This window comes from Mastacembelus armatus, chromosome 21, assembly GCF_900324485.2.
Source record: "Mastacembelus armatus chromosome 21, fMasArm1.2, whole genome shotgun sequence".
In the NCBI taxonomy this organism is placed as follows: Eukaryota; Metazoa; Chordata; class Actinopteri; order Synbranchiformes; family Mastacembelidae; genus Mastacembelus; species Mastacembelus armatus.
Genome location: NC_046653.1, coordinates 10,230,264 through 10,253,929, shown reverse-complemented (window position 1 = coordinate 10,253,929; position 23,666 = coordinate 10,230,264). Strand labels below are relative to the sequence as shown.

General features: G+C 42.0%; 1 protein-coding gene across 4 annotated transcripts; it reads left to right on the top strand.

Moving 5' to 3' along the window:
• Positions 1-316: 316 nt before the first annotated feature.
• ranbp2 (RAN binding protein 2) lies at positions 317-22,135 on the top strand. Of its 4 annotated transcripts, none has more exons than XM_026296351.1 (30): positions 317-520; positions 1,741-1,808; positions 1,898-2,009; positions 3,477-3,629; positions 3,901-4,131; positions 4,273-4,415; positions 6,009-6,204; positions 6,478-6,618; positions 6,805-6,964; positions 7,157-7,338; positions 7,844-8,043; positions 8,494-8,617; positions 9,303-9,464; positions 9,835-9,972; positions 10,089-10,220; positions 10,399-10,632; positions 10,740-10,823; positions 11,171-11,309; positions 11,436-11,518; positions 11,610-15,915; positions 16,470-16,547; positions 17,482-17,658; positions 17,857-17,943; positions 18,160-18,335; positions 18,843-19,089; positions 19,349-19,462; positions 19,568-19,722; positions 19,795-20,068; positions 20,484-20,839; positions 21,013-22,135. In XM_026296351.1, exons 1-30 carry the CDS (start codon positions 449-451, stop codon positions 21,316-21,318), a joined length of 9,030 nt encoding a protein of 3,009 aa, XP_026152136.1. In that variant the 5' UTR covers positions 317-448; the 3' UTR covers positions 21,319-22,135. The 4 variants fall into 4 exon arrangements, with proteins under 4 accessions (XP_026152136.1, XP_026152137.1, XP_026152135.1 ...); XM_026296352.1 differs by having other exon boundaries at positions 11,424-11,518; positions 19,373-19,462; XM_026296350.1 differs by having other exon boundaries at positions 11,424-11,518.
• Positions 22,136-23,666: the final 1,531 nt, after the last annotated feature.

Sequence of the window (23,666 nt, the reverse complement as noted above, 5' to 3'; positions counted from 1 at the left end):
ACTGCTTAAGTGCACGTAGGAGAAACTGTTGTTTTAAAGGCAAACGTGATGACACCAAATAATGATTGGATGTATATTTTCATATGGAGTGGTATGTGTGTAAACTAATATTCATATAAGACGTGGTTAGGGTTAGATTGAATAATTATATGTGTACTTGTTACATTCCGCCGCAGCAGCCCTCCCCTCCTTCAAAACAAACTACGTCAGCGTGCGTCACTGTGAATACTCGGTTCTCATTGGTTAAGAGTTCTGATTCAAGAAAGCGCACCACCCACGTGACTCTCTGCCATTTGACGTTAATGAGACTGCGCAATATCATCACGGGGAGTCAACGTTACATGGTCGCGGGCGAGTGCGTATTAATGTCGGGTTTTAGTGCTTTTTGAGTTCTTGGTATTTTGTGTACCGTAGTCAGTGGTTTTACAAGCACTTATGTTTGGAGGCCATGCGGCGAAGTAAGGCAGAAGTGGACCGGTACGTGTCCTCAGTCCAGAGTTCCTCTCCATCACTCAAAGAGGTAAGTTGAGCCGGTGGCTAACGTTAGCGTGCTGCTTCATGTCAGCATGTGTCAGCCAGCCGGTGTGTCGGGACAGCCTGCACACCAGCTTAAGTCAACACTAGTTGTAGTTTTAGTTAATGGACGTTGGGTTTAATCGGTTAGCTTGACTCTTCTGCTCTGTGTAACCTCGTTTTTTCGTCTCCGGCTAGCTAGCTAGCTAGCCGGTGTTAATGCCTCGTCGTCCTCTATGCTAGGAGGAAAATGCGCGGCATGGGTTGTTAGAGCAGCGCCAGGTAATTAGCCCGGCTAGTTACCCAGCACATAGTCCCCCAGTAAACTACAGGTAGGGCTAATAGTAATTTTATTCATCTGGAGCATCGTGACTATAATTCCCGTTTTAAGCGGAATACACACAGTGTAAGTTAGCTAAGGTTACATGATATTATTCGTCAACACAAGACACTGGACTCGTACTCGTCGTCAGCTGTGTGTTTAATAGCGTCTCAGTCGGGTTTATGGCTCTCTGACAATAGTTTAACATAAAGTTAATTAACTAGTGTAGTCTTAAGTAACGATAACTACAAGCGTTATAGTTAAAAGAGGTGGGAAACAGATAAGTGCAACAAAAACACCGTCTACAAATGTACATAAGATGGCACCGGTGTTGTGTTTTAAAGACAGCAATGTATAAAACAGATGTTTTCTATATAGCTGATATTGTTTTACGGTATGGTTTTATGTTTAGCTACCAGGGATCTAACTTGGCACATCTGGTCTCAACAAAGTGCTCAGTTAGTAATAACCAACACATACTGTTTCATTTTATGTGAATATATCAAAGTCCAGGTGATATCATACTACCAGCATACTTATTTTGCCACCAATAAACTCACTGCAAGTCAACACATATAAAATTTTAATAAAAGTGACTTAGATTCCCCTATACATACACATGAAAGCTCTAAGTAAAACATCTAAGTGAAAACTGTGGTTTTACCTGCCAACATGCAAAGCTAACTTATTCCAGGGCCTAGTTCCTAGAAGGTGTTTGCTTTTACCTTATCTAGATAAGACAGGTCATTTGTATTTTGGCTTACACCTTTCTTTCAGTTGAACATTTAACTCTTAATGACATTTAACATTAAGCGTTTTAATAAACCAAGGAAGAAAGAATGTGTGAAATTTCCCAAGATATTGTTGGTTTGCTGATATTCATTTGTAATATTTTCTTTCCACAGAAACCAGTGAAAGGGTTTTTGTTTGCTAAATTGTACTTTGAAGCAAAGGAATATGAACTTGCCAAAAGGTGAGCATGTGGGCTTCTCTTTGGTTATTGTTTCTCAAAAGGTCTTCATTATATTGACATTAGTTTTCCATGTTTCATGGCTTTTCCAGACATGTATCAGAGTATCTCAGAGTCCAGGAGAGGGATCCCAAAGCACACAAATTTCTTGGACAGCTTTATGAGAGAGAAGGAGACATCAGCAAGGCAGTAGGATGCTACAAGGTAGGATAAAATATCACTGGATTAAAAAAAAAAACAAACCCAAAATAAAACAAAGCCTTTCTTCTTGAAAGAATGCATGATATTACGTGCTTCTGAAAATGAAACTATTCTTCCAAAGAGTTTTAAAGAGATGATCAAAGTCTGCTACAAAACCTGCATTTAATGATCTTCGTAGTTAATGATGCTTCTCATTCACTATGCTCATTCGGGGTGGGATTTTATCCAATGCAAAATTACAGCAGGTGGTTCACAATGGACAGGTCTCTCCACAACCTGATAGCTATAAAATAAATGACGTGACAGGCAGCCAACTCCCAGCGTGGATAGGAATCTTGCCTGTAGTTTGTATTGGCTGCCGGCATCTAAATCTGTAAACTTTATAACTACTTACAGTTTTTTGCTTTAGACACTTGCATCTCATAGTGAACGGTTTTAGATGTTTCTTACCTCCTTTGTCGTCACTAATGTAGAATAAGACAGTTGTAAATGCTAGAAATGTCATTTACAGGTAGGTAATCCATCAATGTAAACATGATTTGTTTTGTTTTCTAAAATATGGGTGCATTCACCTCACTCTGTTCAATAAGTACTGATAGGCATTCATAACAGATTGAATCCAGAGGGATTTATATATTATCAGGAGTTACACTGAAAACAGTGTATTTAGTTTTTAACTCATGGGATTAAATACACAAAACTATAAGTATTGGTAAGTGTTGTCAGTCATGTTTTTCCCCATATGCCTTGTTTTGGGTTTGACAGTCAGCTGTAATTGGACTCTACTTTAACCCTGAACATCCACTGTATTGGGGGCCAGTCTAAACATTGTGAACTCCTATTGGCTATATCAGCCTTGTTAATTTTGAAACTTTAACTTATTGCACTTCAGCTTGGCACACCAGCTGTGAATATCACCCCATTGTGCAGGGTCCTTTTCGTAATGCGGTGTTGTCTGTGAACCATAAACCAACGTGACTGGAGTTCAGCCTGCTACTGACAGTTTGCAGCTAAAATACAAACAGAGCCAGACTGGATTAAATAAATTTCACCAAAAAAAAAAAAGACACATTTAGTTATGAGTGGGAGGAAGAGGCGGTGTGAAGTGTTTGTTTTGTCACCAAGTAGAGACACAAACATTCAGTAGAGCATATAATTTACGCCTTTAGGATTTTTTAAGTAAATAAAAAGTGGAAATGTCTTGTGCTGATAAAAATGATATTGAGGTCTGGTCAGATCTCTTTAGCCCAAAATTGCAAATTGTTAGAACTCACTCTCCTCCTCTGAGACGTGACTTCAGAGGTATGAATAAATTAGCCATCCTACTGATTTGTCTTTTCTTACCTCTTTCATGTTTTGGAAATCTTGGCCTTTGGATTGATCATGTCTGCAGGCTTTTGTGAAAACAGATCCTAGTTTGACTTGGCTTTTTTTTTTTTTTTTTTTTTTTTTTTTCCCCCCTACCTGTAGAGGTCAGTGGACCTGAATCCAGCCCAGAGAGACCTGGTGCTCAAGGTGGCTGAGTTACTGGTCAGCAAGGATGAATGTGACAGCAGAGCAGAATTCTGGGTGGAGAAAGCTGCAAAGCTGCTGCCTGGAAACCCTGCAGTCTTTAACCTGAAGGTGGGGCTTCTTAATCCCCATTATATGCTACATCTGTCCACCACTGACACCATTTGATACCACTTTTGTAACTGATATTTAGCAAACAACTGCCTAGATCATGGCCTGCTGTTTTCCTTGCTGTCATCCTTGTCTTACGTTTAATTTAAAACCTTCTTGAATTGGATTTTCCATGTCAGTCATACACTGACAATCCAAGAAGGATGTGAATCTTAAAGCTGAAAGAGTGTCATACTGAATAATTTTGGTCTGTCTGTGCCACTCCATGCAGGAGCGTCTGTTGAGTCGTCAGGGTCAACAGGGTTGGAGTCGTTTACTTAAACTCCTTGAGGCCGAACTGGCAACAAGGCCAGCTGACGCACACATGAATGTGAGGCTGGTCCAGCTGTTGTGTCAGCACGGTCAGCTGGATGAGGCCATCAAGCATTGTCTGGCTGCTGAGAAAAGGGGAATGCTAAACCACAGTCTGGACTGGTACACAGTGGTGGTGCACACATTACAGGTCAGCATGTATGCAAATGTACAGTAGTTGCAATGGGTAGTAGTTGTTGTATAGTATATATGATAAGACAGGACTGACAACCTTCTTATAAGCTAAGATATTTAAATCAAATAACACTAAATATGGATGCCCCTTTTTCAGGAGTATCTGGCTCAATCCAGTGTCTCTAGCAATGAAAAGGTGTGTCGGCATCTCCAGAGGGAACTGCTCTTGGCTCATTGCAGCCTGCTAAGAATCACACTGTCTGAAAGCAGTGTACATCCCAGCCGTGATGCACTCAAAGGGTAGGTCAGATTGAGGTCTTGCGTGTTGCATCCATACTCTGTATACAAGCTGTATATTTTAATGAACCTAGATTAACATGTGTAATTTTGTCCTGCCCCTGTATTGAAGCAATACAAATTCACTTTCTTAGAAACAAGAAGTTCCAATCTGCTTTGAATTTGGTGGCATGGTGTGATTTTTAGTTTAGTATTAAGAATCACATAATTGTTTTTGGACAATTATGTTTTTTTAGGCCCGAGCAAGGACCGAGGTCCCAGCGCAGGGACTATTATAATCGCTCAATGGGCAAGGGATGAAGAAGCGTTTACAGCCTTATTTGACCCCCTGAACGTGTGTGAAAACTCACCAAAATTTGCACCCCCCTCAGAATCGCGTCACAATTTGATATTTTATGGGTTTCATAAACGATCTCAAAAGAATGGCTCTGCGGCGCCCCCGACAGAGGTCGAGATACATTGGGCCTATGGGAGGTCATGTGACACTTTTTTCATCGTACAGTCGCAAAACCTGGCACACATCTTCTTCATGTCAGGCCAGGCAAAAAAGCTTATTGTGTCCCGGTCGTGTGACCGACAGGAAGTCCACCAGCTGGGGGTTTATCTTGAGGTCATTGAGTTCGTTGATTTTGCTCACCTCGTATTCTTTCGAACTCCTCCTTGGGCTTTTGACCGATCGAGCTCATTTTTGGCCAGCGTCACCTAGACCCATGGGGCTGCAAAAGTTATCCAAATTCTTTGAATAAGTATTACGGTTTTCCTTTGGCGGGCGCGGCAATTTGGCCTAGGCTTTTGGCTCGCCGCCGTTTCTTCAACTTGTAATAACTCTCACACGCATTGTCGGATTGGAATCGGACCAATTGATAAATTGTAGTCCCTGCCGCCCTGGACCCATCTGATTAAACTAAATCCAAATAGGCCATATAGCGCCCCCTGTATAACGATTTGAAAATTGCCATTCAAACCAAAGCATGTCCAGCTTTTGTCAGAACGGTACCAGATTTGGCACAGACCTCCGTGGGGGTCCAGTGAAGGACGTGGTCTACTTGGGGGGGTGTGGGGGGGGCGGATAGCGCCCCCTATGTACTTGCACTTACTTTGTCAGAACTGTATCAAATTTGGCACAGACCTCCGTGGGGGTCCACTGAATGACGTGGTCTATTTGGGGGGGGTGTGGGGGGGTGCGGATGGCGCCCCCTATGTACTTGCATGTACTTTGCCGGAACTGTACCGAATTTGGCACAGACCTCCGTGGGGGTCCGCTGAATGACGTGGTCTACTTGGGGTGGTGCGGTCTCCTCGGGGGAGGGGTTTTGGGGGGTCCGCCAGTTTTTGGGGGGCGGTCGATTTAGAGGGCGGGGGCGCTTGGGGAGGCGTTTCGTTCGGGGAGGCCGTTCGCTGGGGGAGGCGGTTCGTTCGTGGACGCGGTTCGCTCGCGGGGGCAGCGCGCCGGGGGAGGCGGTCCGCTCGAGGCGAGGGCCGATCATCGCCGCTTGCGGCTATATTTTTTTTTTCTTTTTCTTTTTTTATTCTCCCCTGTATTCAAGGTAACTGCTTCTATTTACTGTGTCCTAAACATTTATATGTATCTCGTAGATTTGACCATGCTATGCAGACACTGAGCAGTGTTGCAGGCCGTCATACAGATGAGCTTTGTGAGGTGTTTGTGGAGATGAGAGGTCACCTCTACCTGCATGCTGCTACACTGCTGCTGAAGCTGGCTCAGGATCGCCAACAGACTTGGAGGGCTATCATTGACTTTGCTGCACTGTGCTATCTGCTGGCGTACCAGGTGCTAACACAAATACAGCCAGTTATTTTAACAGTTACTGAACTTAAAAAAAAAAAAAGTAAGAGTTGTAAAAATAGGGATTATTCTATAATGAGGTGATCTACCTTGCACAGTAAGACTTTTGTTGCCTGACTTGTCAAGTACTTCACCCTTTGTATTACTATAGACTGACTTAAGGTCTAGCAGAGCAGTAACTTTGAGATGGATGAAGGTGAACTTTGCATTTAAACTCATCTGCCATGCTTCTTATTGGTTTGTTTTTCCTTTCATCAGGTCCCCAGACCAAAGCCTAAAATGACCAAAAGAGAACAGTCAGCTCCACAGCTTCTCGAGCTGCTGGCCAACGATCGACAGAGTCAGGCAGGACATATGTTGCTCAATCTGAGCACTGATCCAGTCACCTTGATCAGAGAGGTGTGGCCAGTTAACCTGGAACATAAAGTGAAATATGTCACTGAAATATAATAAGATGTTTAAATCTAACACACATGCAAACGTGCTTCATCTTTACCGTGTAACACCAACATTAATAATTTATGCATCATATTCCCCTTTTTGGAAACAGCACTGATAAACTGATTTTATGTGTTGTGCATTTAGGTTGTGGAGGCATTTGGAAACCGGAGTGGTCAGGACTCTTTATTTGAACTCCTGTTTGGATCACAAGCCTCCACTGGATCTTCATTTATTGCCAATGATGACATCCATTCCATTAACACCATGGCTCCAGAGCTCTCTCAGCTTGCTAAATGTGACACTGGTACAGAACCAATAATCTGACTAATTACTAAATTTGCATGAACATTGCTGCAGTTATTTGTATGTTTTTAGTTTTATTTTTTTCTAATAATGGTCAACTCTATTGTTTTATAGTAAGGTTTTTGTTTTCTGCATAAACAAAACGTGCACTCCTGCATGGTCATTGTCATAATTTTTCGTGCACTATTTGTAGGCTCCATCCTGCTGCATGGTGGCAATTTACAACACCTGAGTTGGTTGGGGCTGCAGTGGACTCTTTTGGCCCAAAGACCAGCACTGCGTGACTGGCTACCACAGCTCTTTCCCAGGCTTACCTTGGAAACCTCCAGACTGGACACCAATGCACCAGAATCCATCTGCCTGCTGGACCTGGAGGTAAGATTTTTAAAAGGGTTGACAAGACAAGAATCTTTTGTAGAAAAAGTCTTCATATAGTTTTTCACAAATTTTCAATGTTTAGGACATCCAAGAGGTTAAAGAAACTGAATGAGAGAAGATTTAATATTGCAACTACATAAGTCATTTTAAGAGTTAAGGTTAGATATGTTGTGGTTATGGCCAAGACTAGGCTAGATCTCCAGGAAATTGATGTAGGTCAATATAAGGTCCCCACAATTAATGAAAACAAATGTTTCCATGCAAATGTAATTAGTTGTTTATATTTCTTTCCTTCGCAGCAGTGTCTTTTAGATAAGCCTCTATTTGTGCCTTCTGTTGGATGCTATTTGTCTACACTTTTATTTATACTAGTATGTAATATCATGCCATTGACACTGTATTTCATATGCCAGCTGTACATACTTTAAATGACCTTACTGAATAGTACTTTTCATCTGATAAACTTTACTTTTTTTCTTAAATTGTTGTTTTCTCTTTCCAGGTGTTTTTACATGGTGTGGTGTTTTGTAGCCACTGTCAGCTTAAGGAAATGGCAAAGATCAGCAGTGGAGTGAACCTGCAGCAACAACAGCAGCTCTATGAACCTCGCTGCCTCCCCCTTCCATTACTTCGACTCTTGACCACTGATAGACAGAGGGAGTGGTGGGACGCCATCTATAGCCTCATTCACAAACGAGCTGCGTGAGTCTCGCAACTGCCAAAATCCAGATAGGATAAGGCCCTTGGTAGCTAAACAATCTATGAGCAATGCTGTCACAAGCATGGGTTAAAAGAAAACATACTGTGTATTTTCCAAACTAAAAGCTATTAAAATTATATGTACCCATGGGTTTAGCCTTAGTGTCTTGACTATGCAGGATGTTTCTCAATATAGCACTTCACTTATTCTAAGGTATAGGGACTAAAAGTGGATAAATAATTCTGGTGGTGATCTCTGCTTTTGCCAACATTAACCTGTTCCTGGATATTTAGTTACTGAGAAAGCAGATGGGATAATTTTGTATTCAGACTGCCAAAGGATTGTTTTCATGACTCAGAGGTCGGACACTCTCAAAATAATATACTGGCTTACTTTAGTATGATACCTCCAAGGTTCTAACATTCATTATTTTTTGATATGTCATCATGTAGTCCTGGCATGTCAGCCAAACTGCGGATGATTGTGCAGCATGGACTGAACACTCTGAGGGCCATAGAAAAACATGGGCTCCAACCAGCACTGGCCATCCATTGGGCTCAGTGTCTCATTCAGACGGTACACACACACACACTTTTCCACAAGGTCAGTGAAGGGACAGCTAGACAAAAGTAATTTTTGTCATTCTTGGGACCCTGACTGCAGAATCAGTCTCCTCTTCTGCAGGTGTTTTTCAGTACAGATATTGTCCTTTCAATGTGTGCTAGACTCAAATTTGTTGTGCATGCTATCTAAAAATTGTAATAGTAAAGCCTTAAGTTACAGTACGAAAGATCTTTGTGCCTTTATGCAATGTCAGTGCTACTGTATGGTGTGGCAGGTGCATGTGATACATGAACAGTCAATATAATCGTCTTCCTTCAGTTAAACCTTGCTAAGTTACTCAGTTTTAACAATGCCCCCTCTCATGTGAGTGTCATCTGTGAACAGCTGTGCAGCTCAAGTAGATAAATGCCACTTGGAAACCTCTGCACATTGCTGTGTACAGACACACATGCCTTTTGCACCTGCTCCTTTATGTCACTTGTTCTATGACAGCTAAATATGATTAAGATTTGTAACACCAGAAAAAAAACTACTACTGTGAAAAGATTTTGTCCTACCTTGTTGATACTATTTTCTCTGCATTAAGCTAAGCTGGCATGTCTTCATTCTTTAACGTTGAGGTGTGTTTGCATGTTTTATAACCTAGCTGGCATGCCTTCCTTCTTTAACATTAAGCTGTGTTTTTCTTATAACCCAGGGTGATGGAGTGAACTCATATTACGACCAGAAGGAGTACATTGCCCGCAGTGTCCACTACTGGAAAGTTGTTCTTCCGATGTTGGAAAGGATCAAAAACCGACGCAGTATACCTGAACCACTTGATCCCCTTTTCATACACTTTCCCTCCAGAGATATTCAGGTTAATAGTGTTTCAGGTTTTATTATATGGAATCTTGGATGTAAGGGGTGATGGGTAGAAGCTCTTCTTGTCTGCTCTAAAATCCATCCAGTGACAGTCCAGTCATTTGTCTAAAGATCTTGAGGCTGCACACAAATAAGTTAAAAAATTATGGTTATCTTAAAAGCTATTTTTAGTTATTTTTTTTAAATCTGTATATGACTACATAGATCAAACTGTAAAGCATAGTAGATCTTATGGCTTGGGGTTTGATTCCCACTGGGGCATGGCAAATTTGTCTATCCCTATAAGCATTTAGAAGGAAGGCTCATAGATCTTCATATCTCATTGGCTTTCAAAGTGTATGCCTTTATTCTATACCTCTTTGCAGGTTTCTTCTGTGAAGGGCTATGAAGAAGAAGCCAAGATAGCATATGCTGCTCTCCTTGACATTGAAGGCAAGACAGAGGAGGCCATCGCTACCTTGGAAACTATCAATAATATGTCATCTGTTTGGCATTTGGCCCAGGTAAATCATTGGTGTCTATGCAAAATATCTTCAAATTCCTCTTTCACAATCTTAAGTCTGACAAGATATTTTAAGTTATTATAGCATAGTCTAGATGTGCTGTATTTCTTTGGCAGATCTACCAGCGGCTTTCAGAGGAAGCCAGCAATGGGGTTGAGGAGACCCAAGACAGGTGCATCACTTTTCTGAAAAAGTTCAGGACCTACCTGTCTAAGATCTACAGTGCCAATGCAGATGATATTGAGAGGGTAAGTCCATTTTTTTTGTCTTCAAATTATCAAAAGCAAAACTAGTAACTTGAAATTGCACAGTTAACATTGACTTACACATTGCTTACAGCTTAAGTTAGCATGGTGGACACACATCAGCCTTAGGCTTCTAAAAGTAAAGCAGTTGTGTAACCACTGCCTGCATTTTATCTCCCAGCTGCCTGTATCCATGGAGGAAGTTGTGGACCTTTTGAATGATGTGAACCAGCAGCTTGAGGACATTGGGGAGGCCATGGATGAGGAAGAGGAGAAAGTGAAGGAGGAGAATGGCCGAAGAGGACCAGCTCACTCCAGTCCTGCTCAACCCACAGAAACCAATGCCACCATATCTCACATTAAATTTTCTTCTCCCTCTCCTAGCAAAAGCCTCATCTCTCCTTCCAAAAGACTGGTAAGTTCATCATTCTGCAGTCCATCTGAGATTCCTTTGTCTTTCATAAAGTGTTTCCTAATTGATATCGCATTGAGTGACTTAATTTCTTTACCCTGTTATTTTAGATTTCTCCCAAAACACCACCTCACTGGGTGGAGGACCAGAAAAGTCTCCTTCAGATGCTGTGTCAGCAGGTTGAAGCGCTCAAGGTCAGAATTAAAGATGAAAGATTTTCTCTAAATTTAATTCTTCATAACTTGAAACAGATTTCACTTAGTTAGCGCCAATGCTGTTTAAGTTTAAAAGCAAGTTGAATTTATTGTGATAAAAGGCAAACATGGAGGAACAACTTTTGCAATAAGAAATAGGAGTAAATCCTAACACTGAGATTACTCACTGGAACATGGTAAAGTGTATTTAGAAAACAACGCAGTCAGAGTGTAAACTGTTTTACATAGAGTAGACATAAATTGGCATTGGTACTTTTAGTATAGGCTGAATGTTCTGTGTACAAGGTCCAGTTAAGTCACTTCTCATAAAGTTTTTTGTGTTGCAGAATGAAGTTCATGATCTGAGACACAACTCTTCAGGGAACACTGGCTCTCCTCATAAGATGTATGGGGAGAGCTATGGAGCTGAGGGCCTACAGGAGGCTTTTACCCCTGTCCAGTCCTACCATGGGGCCCCTCTAACCGGTCAGTAGACCACATAGAACCAAAGTTTACATGTGTCATTGTGGGTCATATTGAGTATTGGATAGAAATAGTTTATAAAATTAACAAACTTTTTATGTATGCCTATCTTTTAAGTTGCCACCACAGGCCCCTCAGTGTACTACAATCAGTCTCCTGCTTACAACTCCCAGTATCTCCTGCGCACAGCAGCAAATGTAACCCCTACCAAGGTAATTATTGTCTAACATTGGTTTACACTATTAAATTTGTTTAGAGTAAACTGAGTGACATTGGGTTTATAATCTGTTTCTCTTTACTTAGGGCCCAATGTATGGTATAAACCGCATGCCACCTCAGCAGCATATGTATACCTACCAGCAGCCTACTCACACACCTCCACTGCAGACAACCCCAGCCTGTATATACCCTCCTCAAGATCAAGTGTTTGGTGGCCCTCTGCGATTTGAATCACCAGCCACAAGCCTTCTTTCCCCATATAGTGAAGAATATTATGGCCAAGGTGTAACCCAACAAACCACAAACCCTCCTCTCCCTGAGCCTGGCTACTTCACCAAACCGTCTGTAGTTCCTGTTCAGCCACCAAAGAGCATCGAGGGAAAGGCTGTGGACTTTGCGAAGCTCTCTTTCAGCCAGCAGGCACCTGCGGAAATCCCCAAAGTTCCTAGTTTTGGAGCAGGAGCAGTTGCCCAGTCAACACCTTCAGCTGCTTTTAAATTTAACTCCAACTTTAAATCCAATGATGGAGATTTTACTTTCTCACCTTCTCAGGCCAAGCACAGTGAAAGCCTGCTTGGTCTTCTTACGTCAGACATTCCTTCTAAAACAGATATGGTTCCAGAGAAGCCTCCAGCTCAAGAGCAGCCCCCTAACCAAACAGGCATCTTCACCTTTGGTGCTAAAAGCACTACTGGCTTCTCCTTTGTTGATTCAGCACAGAGCACAGGTACTGGGAATCTGTTCGGAAAGGTGGAACAGCCATTTAAATTTGGGGATGTAACCAAGCCTTTGTTTGGGTTAGGCAAGCCTGCTGCAGAGGATGAGAAGGCAGCAGAGAGCGACAATGACAGCACTCATGTTGAGGAGGATGAGGATGGTCCTCACTTTGAACCGATTGTACCTCTTCCTGATAAAGTGGATGTGAAAACAGGTGAGGAAGAGGAGGAAGAGATGTTTTGCAACAGGGCAAAGCTGTATCGATTTGACACAGAGACAAAAGAATGGAAAGAAAGGGGAATTGGCAATGTTAAAATCTTAAAACACAGCACTAAAGGGAAGGTTCGCCTCTTAATGAGAAGGGAGCAGGTTCTTAAGATCTGTGCCAACCACTACATCACTGCTGACATGCTACTGAAACCAAATGCTGGTTCTGACAAATCTTGGGTCTGGAATGCCATTGATTATGCAGATGAAGAGCCCAAGCCTGAGCAGCTAGCCATCCGCTTTAAAACGGTAGATGAAGCATCACTTTTCAAAGCTAGATTTGAGGAAGCCCAGAAAATTGTGCTTAAATCAACGGAGAAGCACAGTCAGCAGAAAAAGAAAGAGGAAAGCCAAAAAGATTCTGACTCACTGGCAGCCCAGTTTGCACTGAAAGAAGGAGAATGGGAGTGCACTGTGTGCTGTGTAAGAAATAAACCCACTGATATGCAATGTGTCGCTTGTCAAAGTGCCTGTCCAAATTCTTCATCAAAATCGGACATTCAGACCTCTGCTGAAAGCAAGCCCAGTCTCTTTACATTCAAATTTGGAACAGATTCATCAAAACCCAGTGGTTCTGGCTCCACGTTTACTGGATTTGGTGCTTTTGGAGGTTCAATACCCTCATTTACATTTGGCACCAGCACCTCAAAATCTACTGACACAGTAACCAATACATTTGGTTCTGGCTTTGGCACTCAATTTGGACAGAAGCCAGGCCAGTGGGACTGTGATGTATGTTCTACAACAAACGAGGCCTCTGCAGACATTTGTGTTTCCTGTAAAGCTCTTAAAGCCTCAACTAAAACAGCTGCTGTAGTACAAGCCACACCAGTGGTATCTAATCTGCCAGCGGTGACCGGATCTGGGACTGACTTTGCAAAGAACGATGCACAGTGGGACTGCAATGCCTGCCTGGTTAGAAACGATGCATCAGCTTCTGAATGTGTTTCTTGCCATGCCCCATGTGAGACTCCCTCTTTAGAAGCCATGTTTGCCAAGAAGGATGGAGAATGGGATTGTGACACTTGTCTGGTGAGAAATGATGCTTCTGCCAATAAGTGCGCAGCTTGTCAGACACCAAACCCAAATGCTAAAAGCACCACCAGCACAGCTCCCTCAGCCTCTACCTTTACATTTAGCTTTGGAACCAAGAGTTCAACAAGTCAGCCTACTGCAACTGGGTTCACAGTGCCTTTTGGGACCGGAGGTACTTTTCAGTTTGGTCAAAACAAAGATAAAAGCTCAGTTACTTCTTTCAAATTTGAAGCTCCTCAGTCAACATCTAGTACTACTACTACTACTTCAGGCTTCTCTTTTTCAATGCCCATTCCAGCTGGAGGCTTCAAGTTTGGCATTCAGGACACTGCAAAGGAGACACATTCAACTGTTAAACAGGCATCTCCATCATGTTCAGCCTCCAGTTTGCTTAAAAGCATAGCTGATAAACACAGTGACAAAGAAAATGTGTCTACACCATCAGTGGGTGAAACGCAGCAAGATCAAAATCCATTAATTGCTGGAAAACCCAATACATTTAGTTTTGCGGACTTGGCAAAGTCCACTGGAGGAGACTTTCAGTTTGGGCAGAAAGACCCAAATTTCAAAGGTTTTTCTGGAGCTGGTGAGCAGGTGTTCTCATCATTCCAGGCAACACCCACGAAAACAGACGTCTCAAATGAACAGGACGAAGATGACATGTATAAAACAGAGGAAAATGATGATATCCAGTTTGAACCAGTGGTTCAAATTCCAGAGAAGGTGGACCTTGTGACCGGAGAAGAGGATGAGCAAGTTCTTTATTCTCAGCGTGTCAAACTGTTCAGATTTGACTCCAACACCAGTCAGTGGAAGGAGCGTGGTGTAGGAACCCTCAAATTTCTGAAGAACAACACTAATGGCAAGCTTAGGGTACTGATGAGAAGAGAGCAGGTTCTGAAGGTGTGTGCCAACCACTGGATCACCACCACTATGAATCTAAAACCCCTGGCAGGATCAGATAAAGCTTGGATCTGGATGGCCAATGATGTCTCTGATGGAGATGCTAAACTTGAACAGTTGGCTGCTAAGTTTAAGAGTCCAGAACTTGCTGAGGAGTTTAAGGAGAAATTTGAGGAGTGTCAAAGACTTCTTTTGGACATCCCCCTACAAACCCCCCACAAACTGGTTGACACAGGTAGAACAGCACATCTCATTCAGAAAGCAGAGGAAATGAAGTCTGGTTTGAAAGACCTGAAATTCTTTTTGACAGATGAAAAAACAAAGATTCAAGACGATGACCATCAAGCAGATATTACAACATCCAGCAATGTTTCAGGCCTTGTAATCAAAGCCCACGGTGAAACAACTGGTCCCACCTTGGAGTGGGATAACTATGACCTACAGGAAGACGCTTTAGATGACTCATCAGTCTATGCCTCTCCTATCGCCAGCAGCCCCCTAAGAAAGAACCTTTTCCGCTTTGGGGAATCCACTGGTGGCTTCAACTTCAGCTTCCAACCTGGCATCAGCCCCTCAAAGTCTCCAAAGTCTCCAAAGCTTAACCAGAGCAGAGCCTCAGTGGGTACTGATGATGAGCAGGATGTAACCCAGGATGAAGAGAGGGACGGCCAGTACTTTGAACCTGTGGTCCCTTTGCCTGACCTGGTGGAGATTTCTACAGGGGAGGAAAATGAACAGGTTGTCTTTAGTCACAGGGCCAAACTGTATCGCTATGATAAGGAACTGGGTCAGTGGAAGGAGAGGGGTATTGGAGACCTTAAGATCTTGCAGAACTATGAAACCAAACGAGTGAGGTTGATAATGAGAAGAGACCAGGTACTTAAGATCTGTGCCAACCATTGGATCAATGCAGCCATGAAGCTGGAACCTATGAAAGGTGCCGAGAAGGCCTGGGTCTGGAGTGCCATGGACTTTGCTGAAGCAGGTGAAGGTAATATCGAGCAGTTGGCTGTGAGATTCAAACTCCAGGACACTGCAAATACATTCAAACAGGTGTTCGAGGAGGCCAAGATTGCACAGCAAAAAGAGGAGCTTATGACTCCAGTGACATCCAGAGTTGCCTCATCTCAGGATAGTGGACCTGCAGAATCTACAAAGACTGCTACAACTGTATGTGGAAAAGCAGCCATCGCTGTTCTGGATGAGACCACCAAGGAGTGCACAAAGCTTTCCCCTGACAGTAAGTCAGGTGCATCCAGCTCTCAGAGTCCAGTCAATCCCTCAAAGACAGTGGTCTCCCCCCCTAAATTCGTCTTTGGGGCTGATAGCCTTCAGAAGTTTTTTGGCACATCAGCACCTAAATCTCACCCTGAAGCTGAAGTGTCTGGATCTGATTGCAAAGCCAAAGGTTCTGGACATCCTGCCAAGGCTTTGTTTGCAGCACCTGCATTCAAAATCCCAGAGAGAGGTAAAACAAATCTCCTAATCTATGTGAAATATCTGTCTGATATTCTGTTTGTGAATGAGTATCACGACTGGTGTTTTTTGTTTGTTTGTTTGTTTTGTTTTATTTTGTTTTTTCTTTTGGTTGGTTTTTTATCTCCTCTGTCTTGTTCCATCTGCATCTCATTGCTCCTTCATCTTCTAAGTTTCCCCAGCCAAGACTCTTCTCAAATTTTTTGCTAGGACAGAAATTGTAGTAAAATGGTAGTTTCTGTTTCAGCCCCATTTACCCACTTTATACTGCACTTTGTTTTACTTAAGGCCATACCTGGACCCTGGGTATAATGTATATGGTAAATAATCTACAATAGTTTTTTGATCAATATGCTGCCAGTTCCATATGTTGAATACCCACAGCATTTAATTACAGCTTATTCTTATACAAATTAGTCACTCATTAGGCACTCATTATGTCATACATTTTCATTTTAACACTTTTGGCCTTGTTTTTTTTTTTTTTTATTATGATACCAACCTCACAAGTAGTTTCTCTTCACTCAACAATCCATCATCCCTTAGGGCTGGATTTTAGGCTTTTCAAAGATAACCCAATGGCTTTTTGGACCAGCACATCCATCACCCAATCTGAACCCCCAGGTACTCTAAACACTGCAGCGTGTCTTAACACTTCTCAGCTGTAACCTGGCTGGCCCTTACTATTAGGAAGAAATAACCTGAATGCACGGAATAGAAACAGTGAAGCTAATAATGTTGCATGTCTGGTGTGTGGGAGTGCAGTTTTCATTGTACAAAGAATTTCCGCATTTATGATCAGATAAGTATGTTTTTTTTTTTTATATATATATGTCTTATGTAATTCTTTATTTTCATGGTGAAAATGATGCATAATGCAGTTAAATAATTTCATGAAAGGCCAAAAAAAAAAAGTTAAATGGCAAAATTTTAATTATCAAACCTCAAGTAGGTGCCTGCTGACCAAAATCATAAATGTTTTTTTATCTGCAGTTAAGCTTAGTAGTGATTAATGATCACTTTGACTTTTATGTCATGGTCAAAATCAAACTAGAATTTGAAAAGCAATAAGAGGCACATAAGTAAATGTTGCTATCATTTGAAAGATCAGCTGAGAAGACTCACTCAGAGCACTCCTTCAGAGAGGAATGTACTGTGAGAACGTCACACGCTCCAATTTTAGTGTAGGATGTGTAGCAACAGCATGAAATGCTATTCCCCGTCTAGTGTGGCTTCTGCCAATGATGTTCAAGTTAAAGCCGAGGTATTTATGCTCTCTAATTTTAAAGTGTTGTGTCATGCAAGTACAAGTCTGTGGGGGGGAGAAAAAAAAAAGAGGAAAAACAGCACATGCATAAAGACATGCTCTCGTAATACAACTCTTCTCACACATTTGTAAATCATGCATGCTGTTCCTTTGCCGTGCATGAGGTTTTTGTGTGTAGAACTAACACTTTTGCTCACAAAAGAAATAAAGCAGATTCATTTCTGCTTTTCTCTAAGCAGTTGATTCCCAGTATGACTATGTATTGTTCTACTTCTATCATATCTGTCACAGAGCCCCCGCAGGCAGAAGGAGGAGATGCAGGGTTAAATGAGGACTCGGAGGTGGAGGTTGTGTATGTCAGAGAACCCACTGCTGAGCAGGCAGCATTAGCCAGGAGACTCCTGCTGCCTCTCACCTTCTTCTGCTACCAGAGTGATCCAGGCTACGTTAGCGATGACCAAACCGATGGTGAGACCAAAACATATGAAACCAGTGTTTAAAAAGTGTGACTCATCCATTTAAGTCTGCTTAATTTTGCAAAATTAGATTTCTGCATTTTCCCTAGGTGTTGGTCATCTCTTATTTTTTGTTAAATCAAAGTATGGTTCACATATCTCTTTAGTCCCTTTATAGCTACAAATAACAGCAGACTTTCTTAACGTTTAGATGAGGACTTTGAGTCAGCAGTGAAAGCACTGAAAGGAAAGTTGTATCGTGACCGTCCTGGGAGAAAGGCTGCAGCATGTGGTGACGGTATGTATGTGACAAACCTGTTAAATACCATAATTCATCCTCACTTAGTCATCAAATAGTTTCGCTTTGATTTCATTGCAGATGTTTTTAACACTGTGATAGATGATTCTTTGTGTGCAGTACATCACCAGACATATGTGGCTCTAATAGAAAGTAATGCTCATATCACATGCTAGTGTCCTTCTGTAGCCCTGAACTTGTGTGTACTGCATTCAGAGCCAGACTGCCAAGTGGTGTGGGAGAAGAAACCGACGCCAGAACAAGAGGAGAAGGCCAAAAGCCTCCAGCTTCCACCCACCTTTTTCTGCGGCCTGAGCACTACAGACAGTGACCTGGACCAGGACAAGCCTGAGGACTTTGAGACAGAAGTCCGCAAGGCACAGCAAGACCTGGTAATTGATACTGTCCATACAACGGCACTGTGCAGATAATGCAAATCAAACAAACATGCATGCAGACAGTATCTAAGTAGAACAGATTAGTGTTCATGCATGCGGTTGACTTTGCTGCATCAGTTTATAGTAACAGGTCACTAAGCAACTGTGCATAATAAGCTGTTCCACTATGAAATTGCACTTGACACAGGGTCCCTTTAATTCTGCCTTTTATTAGATTCCTTTGAATAGCCATGGTACACACACTAAGCTGTCCATAGTCGCACATTTTATTTTCCTTCGACTAAAGCAGTTGATTGATTTATTTATTTATTTTTGTACATGGAGCATCAAGAGAGCTTTGGAAGTATAATGTTCAGTAGATGTTTAGATGTCAAACAGTGGATTGTTGGCTTTGAAAAACTCTGGTCTGCTGTTTTCATTGCCACAGACAAGTAGGTCACTCTGAAAAATCTATTTCTTGTCAAAAATGTATCAAGTCACTTTTATTTCTAACTGGAACAGGATGCCCAGTTAAACAAAGACAAAAAGACCTCCTGCAGCACAGCTGTAGCCCACGAACAGCTTGTGTCGAGCACAGAGGCTGCAGGCAGCACGTCTCCAGCTGAGGTGCAGACCTCTGATGACCCAACAGAGACTGGAAGTGAAGCTCCAAGCAGCAGCTCTCCCATTGACCTGTCAACTAAGAAGAGCTCAGAGACTGAGTCCAACAGTGGGACTGCAGCTCTGACACCTGCAACTACTAGTCAAGGTATACACCACCTCCTGTTAATTATTACAGAAGTTAGATCATTGACATTGATGCATCTATTAGTAATCTGATGTTATAATGTAACACACTGAGGGGCCATTTTTCTGTATTAATACTCTTAATGCAATGACACTGTTTGTTGCTTCTCTGTAGCAACATAAAGTGCACACATCTGTTTTTACCTTGTTTTACACCCACCAAGTATCATCTTCAGCTATTGCTTCACATGACATTATAGTGTTAATGTTGCTTTGCCCAGTGATAACTATTCCTCCAACTGCAGACTCCACCAGCTTTGGCTTCAACTCCTTGGGCGGCTTCTCGTTTGCTGACTTGGCCAAAAACAATGAAGGATTTGCATTTGGAAAGAAAGGTTAGTTTCAGCATTCAGTTTTGTACTTGACAACCATGCCTCTGGAAGTGCATCACCATGTCAAAGTTACATTTCACTGTGTGTTTATTGATTTATTCTATGTAGACACCAACTTCTCCTGGGCAAACGCTGGAGCAGCTGTGTTTGGGTCCACTGTGCCATCCTCACCGAAAAACAACGGGGAGGAGGAGGGCAGTGATGAAGAGGAGGCCTCTAATAATGTAGACATCCATTTTGAGCCAATAGTGTCACTACCAGAGGTAAGACCTTGCTCACACACACTTACAGGTCAGTTCAGGACCACAGCTCATCCCTCCCTCACTGTCTCTTAGGTGGAGACAAAGTCAGGGGAGGAGGATGAGGAAATCCTGTTTAAGGAGCGTACCAGGCTGTACCGATGGGACCGAGATGCCAGCCAGTGGAAGGAACGTGGCATTGGTGACATCAAGATCCTCTTCCACCCAAGCAAACATTTCTACCGAATCCTGATGAGAAGGGATCAGGTACTGAGGGTTTGCGCCAACCACACCATCTCCCAGGCAATGGAGCTCAAACCCATGAATGCCTCAGCTAACGCACTGATCTGGACTGCCACTGACTACTCAGGTAAACACACAGTGTAGATATGATGTGTGTACACAGCGTTCATCTATTCACTTAGTTAGCTGCTGTTGTGCAGGTTTTAGTGACGACAGGGCTCTACTTTCTGTTCTCAGCATCCGTTGTCATGGAGATGTGCACATGTAGTTAAGTTTGTCTTAAGTCCCATGATCACAATATAAATGTTTATTTTTATTATAAATTGATAAACTGCCAGTTACATCATTATTATTATTGTTAAACCAGTTACGTGTTTTACACTAACATCACAAAAAGTAACATTTGTATACTCCTGGATTCAGCAGATTTGACATTAACCAGGAAGGCCAAAATACCTTCCATAGAAGTTTTTTTTTTTTTTTTTTTTTTTTTTTTTTTGGACATCCAGTGACCTGTTTTTTGTTTTTGCTGTTTTTTTCAGACGGTGATGCCGTAGTGGAGCAGCTGGCAGCCAAGTTCAAAACCCCCGAGATTGCTGAATCCTTCAAGAAGATCTTCTGTGAATGTCAGAACCGAATGGGCCAAACTAGCAGTGATCCCTCTTGTGCCACCTCACCGCAGATGTCCAGAATTCAAGAGCACTCAAGAGACAATAATCCTCAGGTGTTCCTCAAAGTGTCAGCTGATGGAGAACCACTGGGCACAATCACCATAGAGCTTTTCTCCCATATTGTCCCCAAGACAGCAGAGAACTTCAGGGCTCTCTGTACTGGTGAGAAAGGCTTTGGACTGAAGGACTCCATCTTCCACAGAGTCATACCAGACTTCATGTGTCAGGTGAGGTGACTGTAAACATTGGATGACTACACGTACACTGATAATTCAAATGTTAAACTTGTGTAGAGCTACATTTCTTTAACCCTGAAGTTACTTTACAGCAACCTAATGTATGTAATTTCACAGTTCTGTTGACGTAACATTACTTACTAAGTTACCCATTGGTGTTTCAGGGTGGTGACATCACCAACGGTGATGGCACAGGAGGCAAGACCATCTATGGCAGCAAATTTGAGGATGAGAACTTTGATGTTCGACACACAGGCCCAGGAATTGTGTCAATGGCCAATTGTGGGCGCGACACCAACAACTCACAGTTCTTCATCACTCTAAAGAAAGCCGAACACCTGGACTTCAAACACGTGGCTTTCGGCTGGGTTCGGGATGGCATGGGTGTGGTTCAACAGATGGGAGAGCTGGGCACAAAGGGAGGATTGCCCAAGAAGAAGCTTGTCATCACAGACTGTGGACAGCTGTAGCTTTTGAAATGGTAATATCAAGATTTACAGCTTTGTTTAGGTTATAAAGTCGAGGTCAAAGACTTTGGATATTGATGTATTCCCTGTGCAGCGCATACCCTCCTGCTAAAACTGAATCTTATTGGGCATCTGAGAATAAACACTGATCTTGGGACTCCTGATCAAGACCATTTATCTTAGAAACATGGTTCCTGTAGCCTGGACTTAAATTATATTGTCATAAATGGGAACTGTGGTATGGGACTACATGGGAGGAGGGATTTGGAGCAAACTTAGTTTACTGTTGCTCTGTTGCACTTCATCTTTATCAGTCTGTCACAAAGTTATTTTGTATGTATAATTGTACATGGACTAGTTTTTTAATGTCTTTTATGTTTGTTTTTGTTTTGTTTTTGGGAGGGGCATCTTGCATGTGCTCAGTTTAAATGTGCTGATCCACTACCGAAGCTCCACCTGGGTATTTTTTCCCGTTTTGAAGAAGTCTTAAATTTAATTGAAAGGTGAAAAAGAGGTCGTGTCCCTGCCTTCACTCCAAATCCTGCCTTTGTGTCCTTTTGACTGTAGGGCTTTCCCAGTGATTTGTCTTTGTCTCAGTGGATTTCACATTGTGCAGATAATTTGCCTTTATACCTGCCCACCTAAACTGGACTCATCTCACTGTGGTGCCCTGTGGACTCTGGGTGGCCACATGAGATTATATCTGATTTGGATTTTACAAAGATGTTATACTATAATTTCAGATGATCAGAATTAAAATGAGATGGTGCTCATTGTACCAAATTATGATAAATGAGAAATAAAGTAGCTTTACAAGTAATGATTTTGATTTTTCTTCTAAATGATTCATGTTTGTTCTTTAGTTTGTCAGAATATTAAAGAAACATGTTCTTACAGAAGCTGTAAAGAAAAAACGGATGTGAATATGAGCACCATGGACACATTGACAGTGTCGCACAGAGCTCACACTTAGAAACACATTCACTCACTCACACACACACACACACACACACCCACCTACCTACCTTCAGGCATCACTTACATGTCTTTAGGCTGTGTGGCACAAAGGGACATGCAACCTCCACACTAACCCTTTTTGACCAGCAGGTTTAGACTTAGTCTTTTTGCTGTGAGATGATGGTGCTAATTTCTGCACTGCTGCCCTGCAGCATTTGTGTGGTTTGTTTGTTTTTTTTTTTTAAACATGTATAACAAGTATTTTTAAGAACCTGAATTTATAAGGCAGACTGGTAGGTTTTATAGATTTGCTGTTTTTTTTTCACCTTTGGTATATTGTCATCTTTATTAAAAAGATGTAGCTGTGGCTAGGAAGTAGAGTTGTCCATTAATCAAAGGCTTAGTGGTTTAATTCAACGTTTCTGGTGTCCACATGCTGAATTGTTCTTCGGTGATACGCCAAAGCCCAAAGTTGCTCCTGACGTCCCCATTGGTGTTTTTAGGCATAAAGTTAACAGGAATTTCCTACTTCACCATCAGAAGCGTTTAGCACTACGACCTTCATTTTGTAGATAATGTTTGCAGATCCCTTCAGGTTAGCACTGGTGCCTTATAACAAAAAGGGTCTGGGTTCACACTCGGGGCTGAGAATTTTCTTTTGCAGAAAAGATGGTGAATTTCAACCAAGACTGCAAAACAAAACCTTGGCTGAAACTTGTCAGGTATTTTGGAGGTTTACAAAGCTAAATGTAAACCTGCTAATAATGTCTGTTACTTCTTAAAGATGTCAGTCTGCAGCAGGTTCCTCATGCGATTTCCGCACGTCCGTAAAAAACCTACAATCCTCAAATCGTATTAAAACTTAGTCAGTCTTAATACGATTTGGATTTGTCTTAGTCTAAATTTTAATGATTATGCTTATGCTTTTGTTTCATTACATTGATGTTGACATTACAGCCAAGCTAATATTGCTTTTACATCTTGTTTGCATATTGTAGATCTTCCTCTCGTTGGGTCGTATTTTCTCACTGTAATGCAGTGTGCTTCTCCAAAGTTTGTTTTACATATTAGGTCCATGAAAGCAAATGTGCACAGCTTCATCAGCTGACCTGCAGGAAAAACACTCCTGGGTGAAGCTTGATAACATAACAAGCTCAAAATAAGCTGCACAATGTGCAAGAAAACGCCCTGGCCTCACATGGGAAGTCAGAAAAACATAAATATTCTGTTCTCTAGCAAACCGCTGCCATTAGACAGCTCTGGCCTGTATTAGTCTAATATTCAGATTACTGTCATATTAGGGTTCACATAAATGCAGCTTGTCTCTTTTTGAATGGGGGCTCTGTCCTTACTTCTTACTTTTCTGGTTTTCTAAAATTTATTAAGATATTCTG

What these genes read in the sequence shown, in the direction of transcription:
- ranbp2 (XM_026296350.1), top strand. Translation starts at nt 449, where the DNA reads ATGCGGCGAAGTAAGGCAGAAGTGGACCGGTACGTGTCCTCAGTCCAG. An exon ending in TTCCCTCCAGAGATATTCAG is followed by an intron (nt 9,465 to 9,834) that starts GTTAATAGTGTT and finishes ACCTCTTTGCAG; the next exon opens with GTTTCTTCTGTGAAGGGCTA. An exon ending in GACTGCCACTGACTACTCAG is followed by an intron (nt 20,069 to 20,483) that starts GTAAACACACAG and finishes TGTTTTTTTCAG; the next exon opens with ACGGTGATGCCGTAGTGGAG.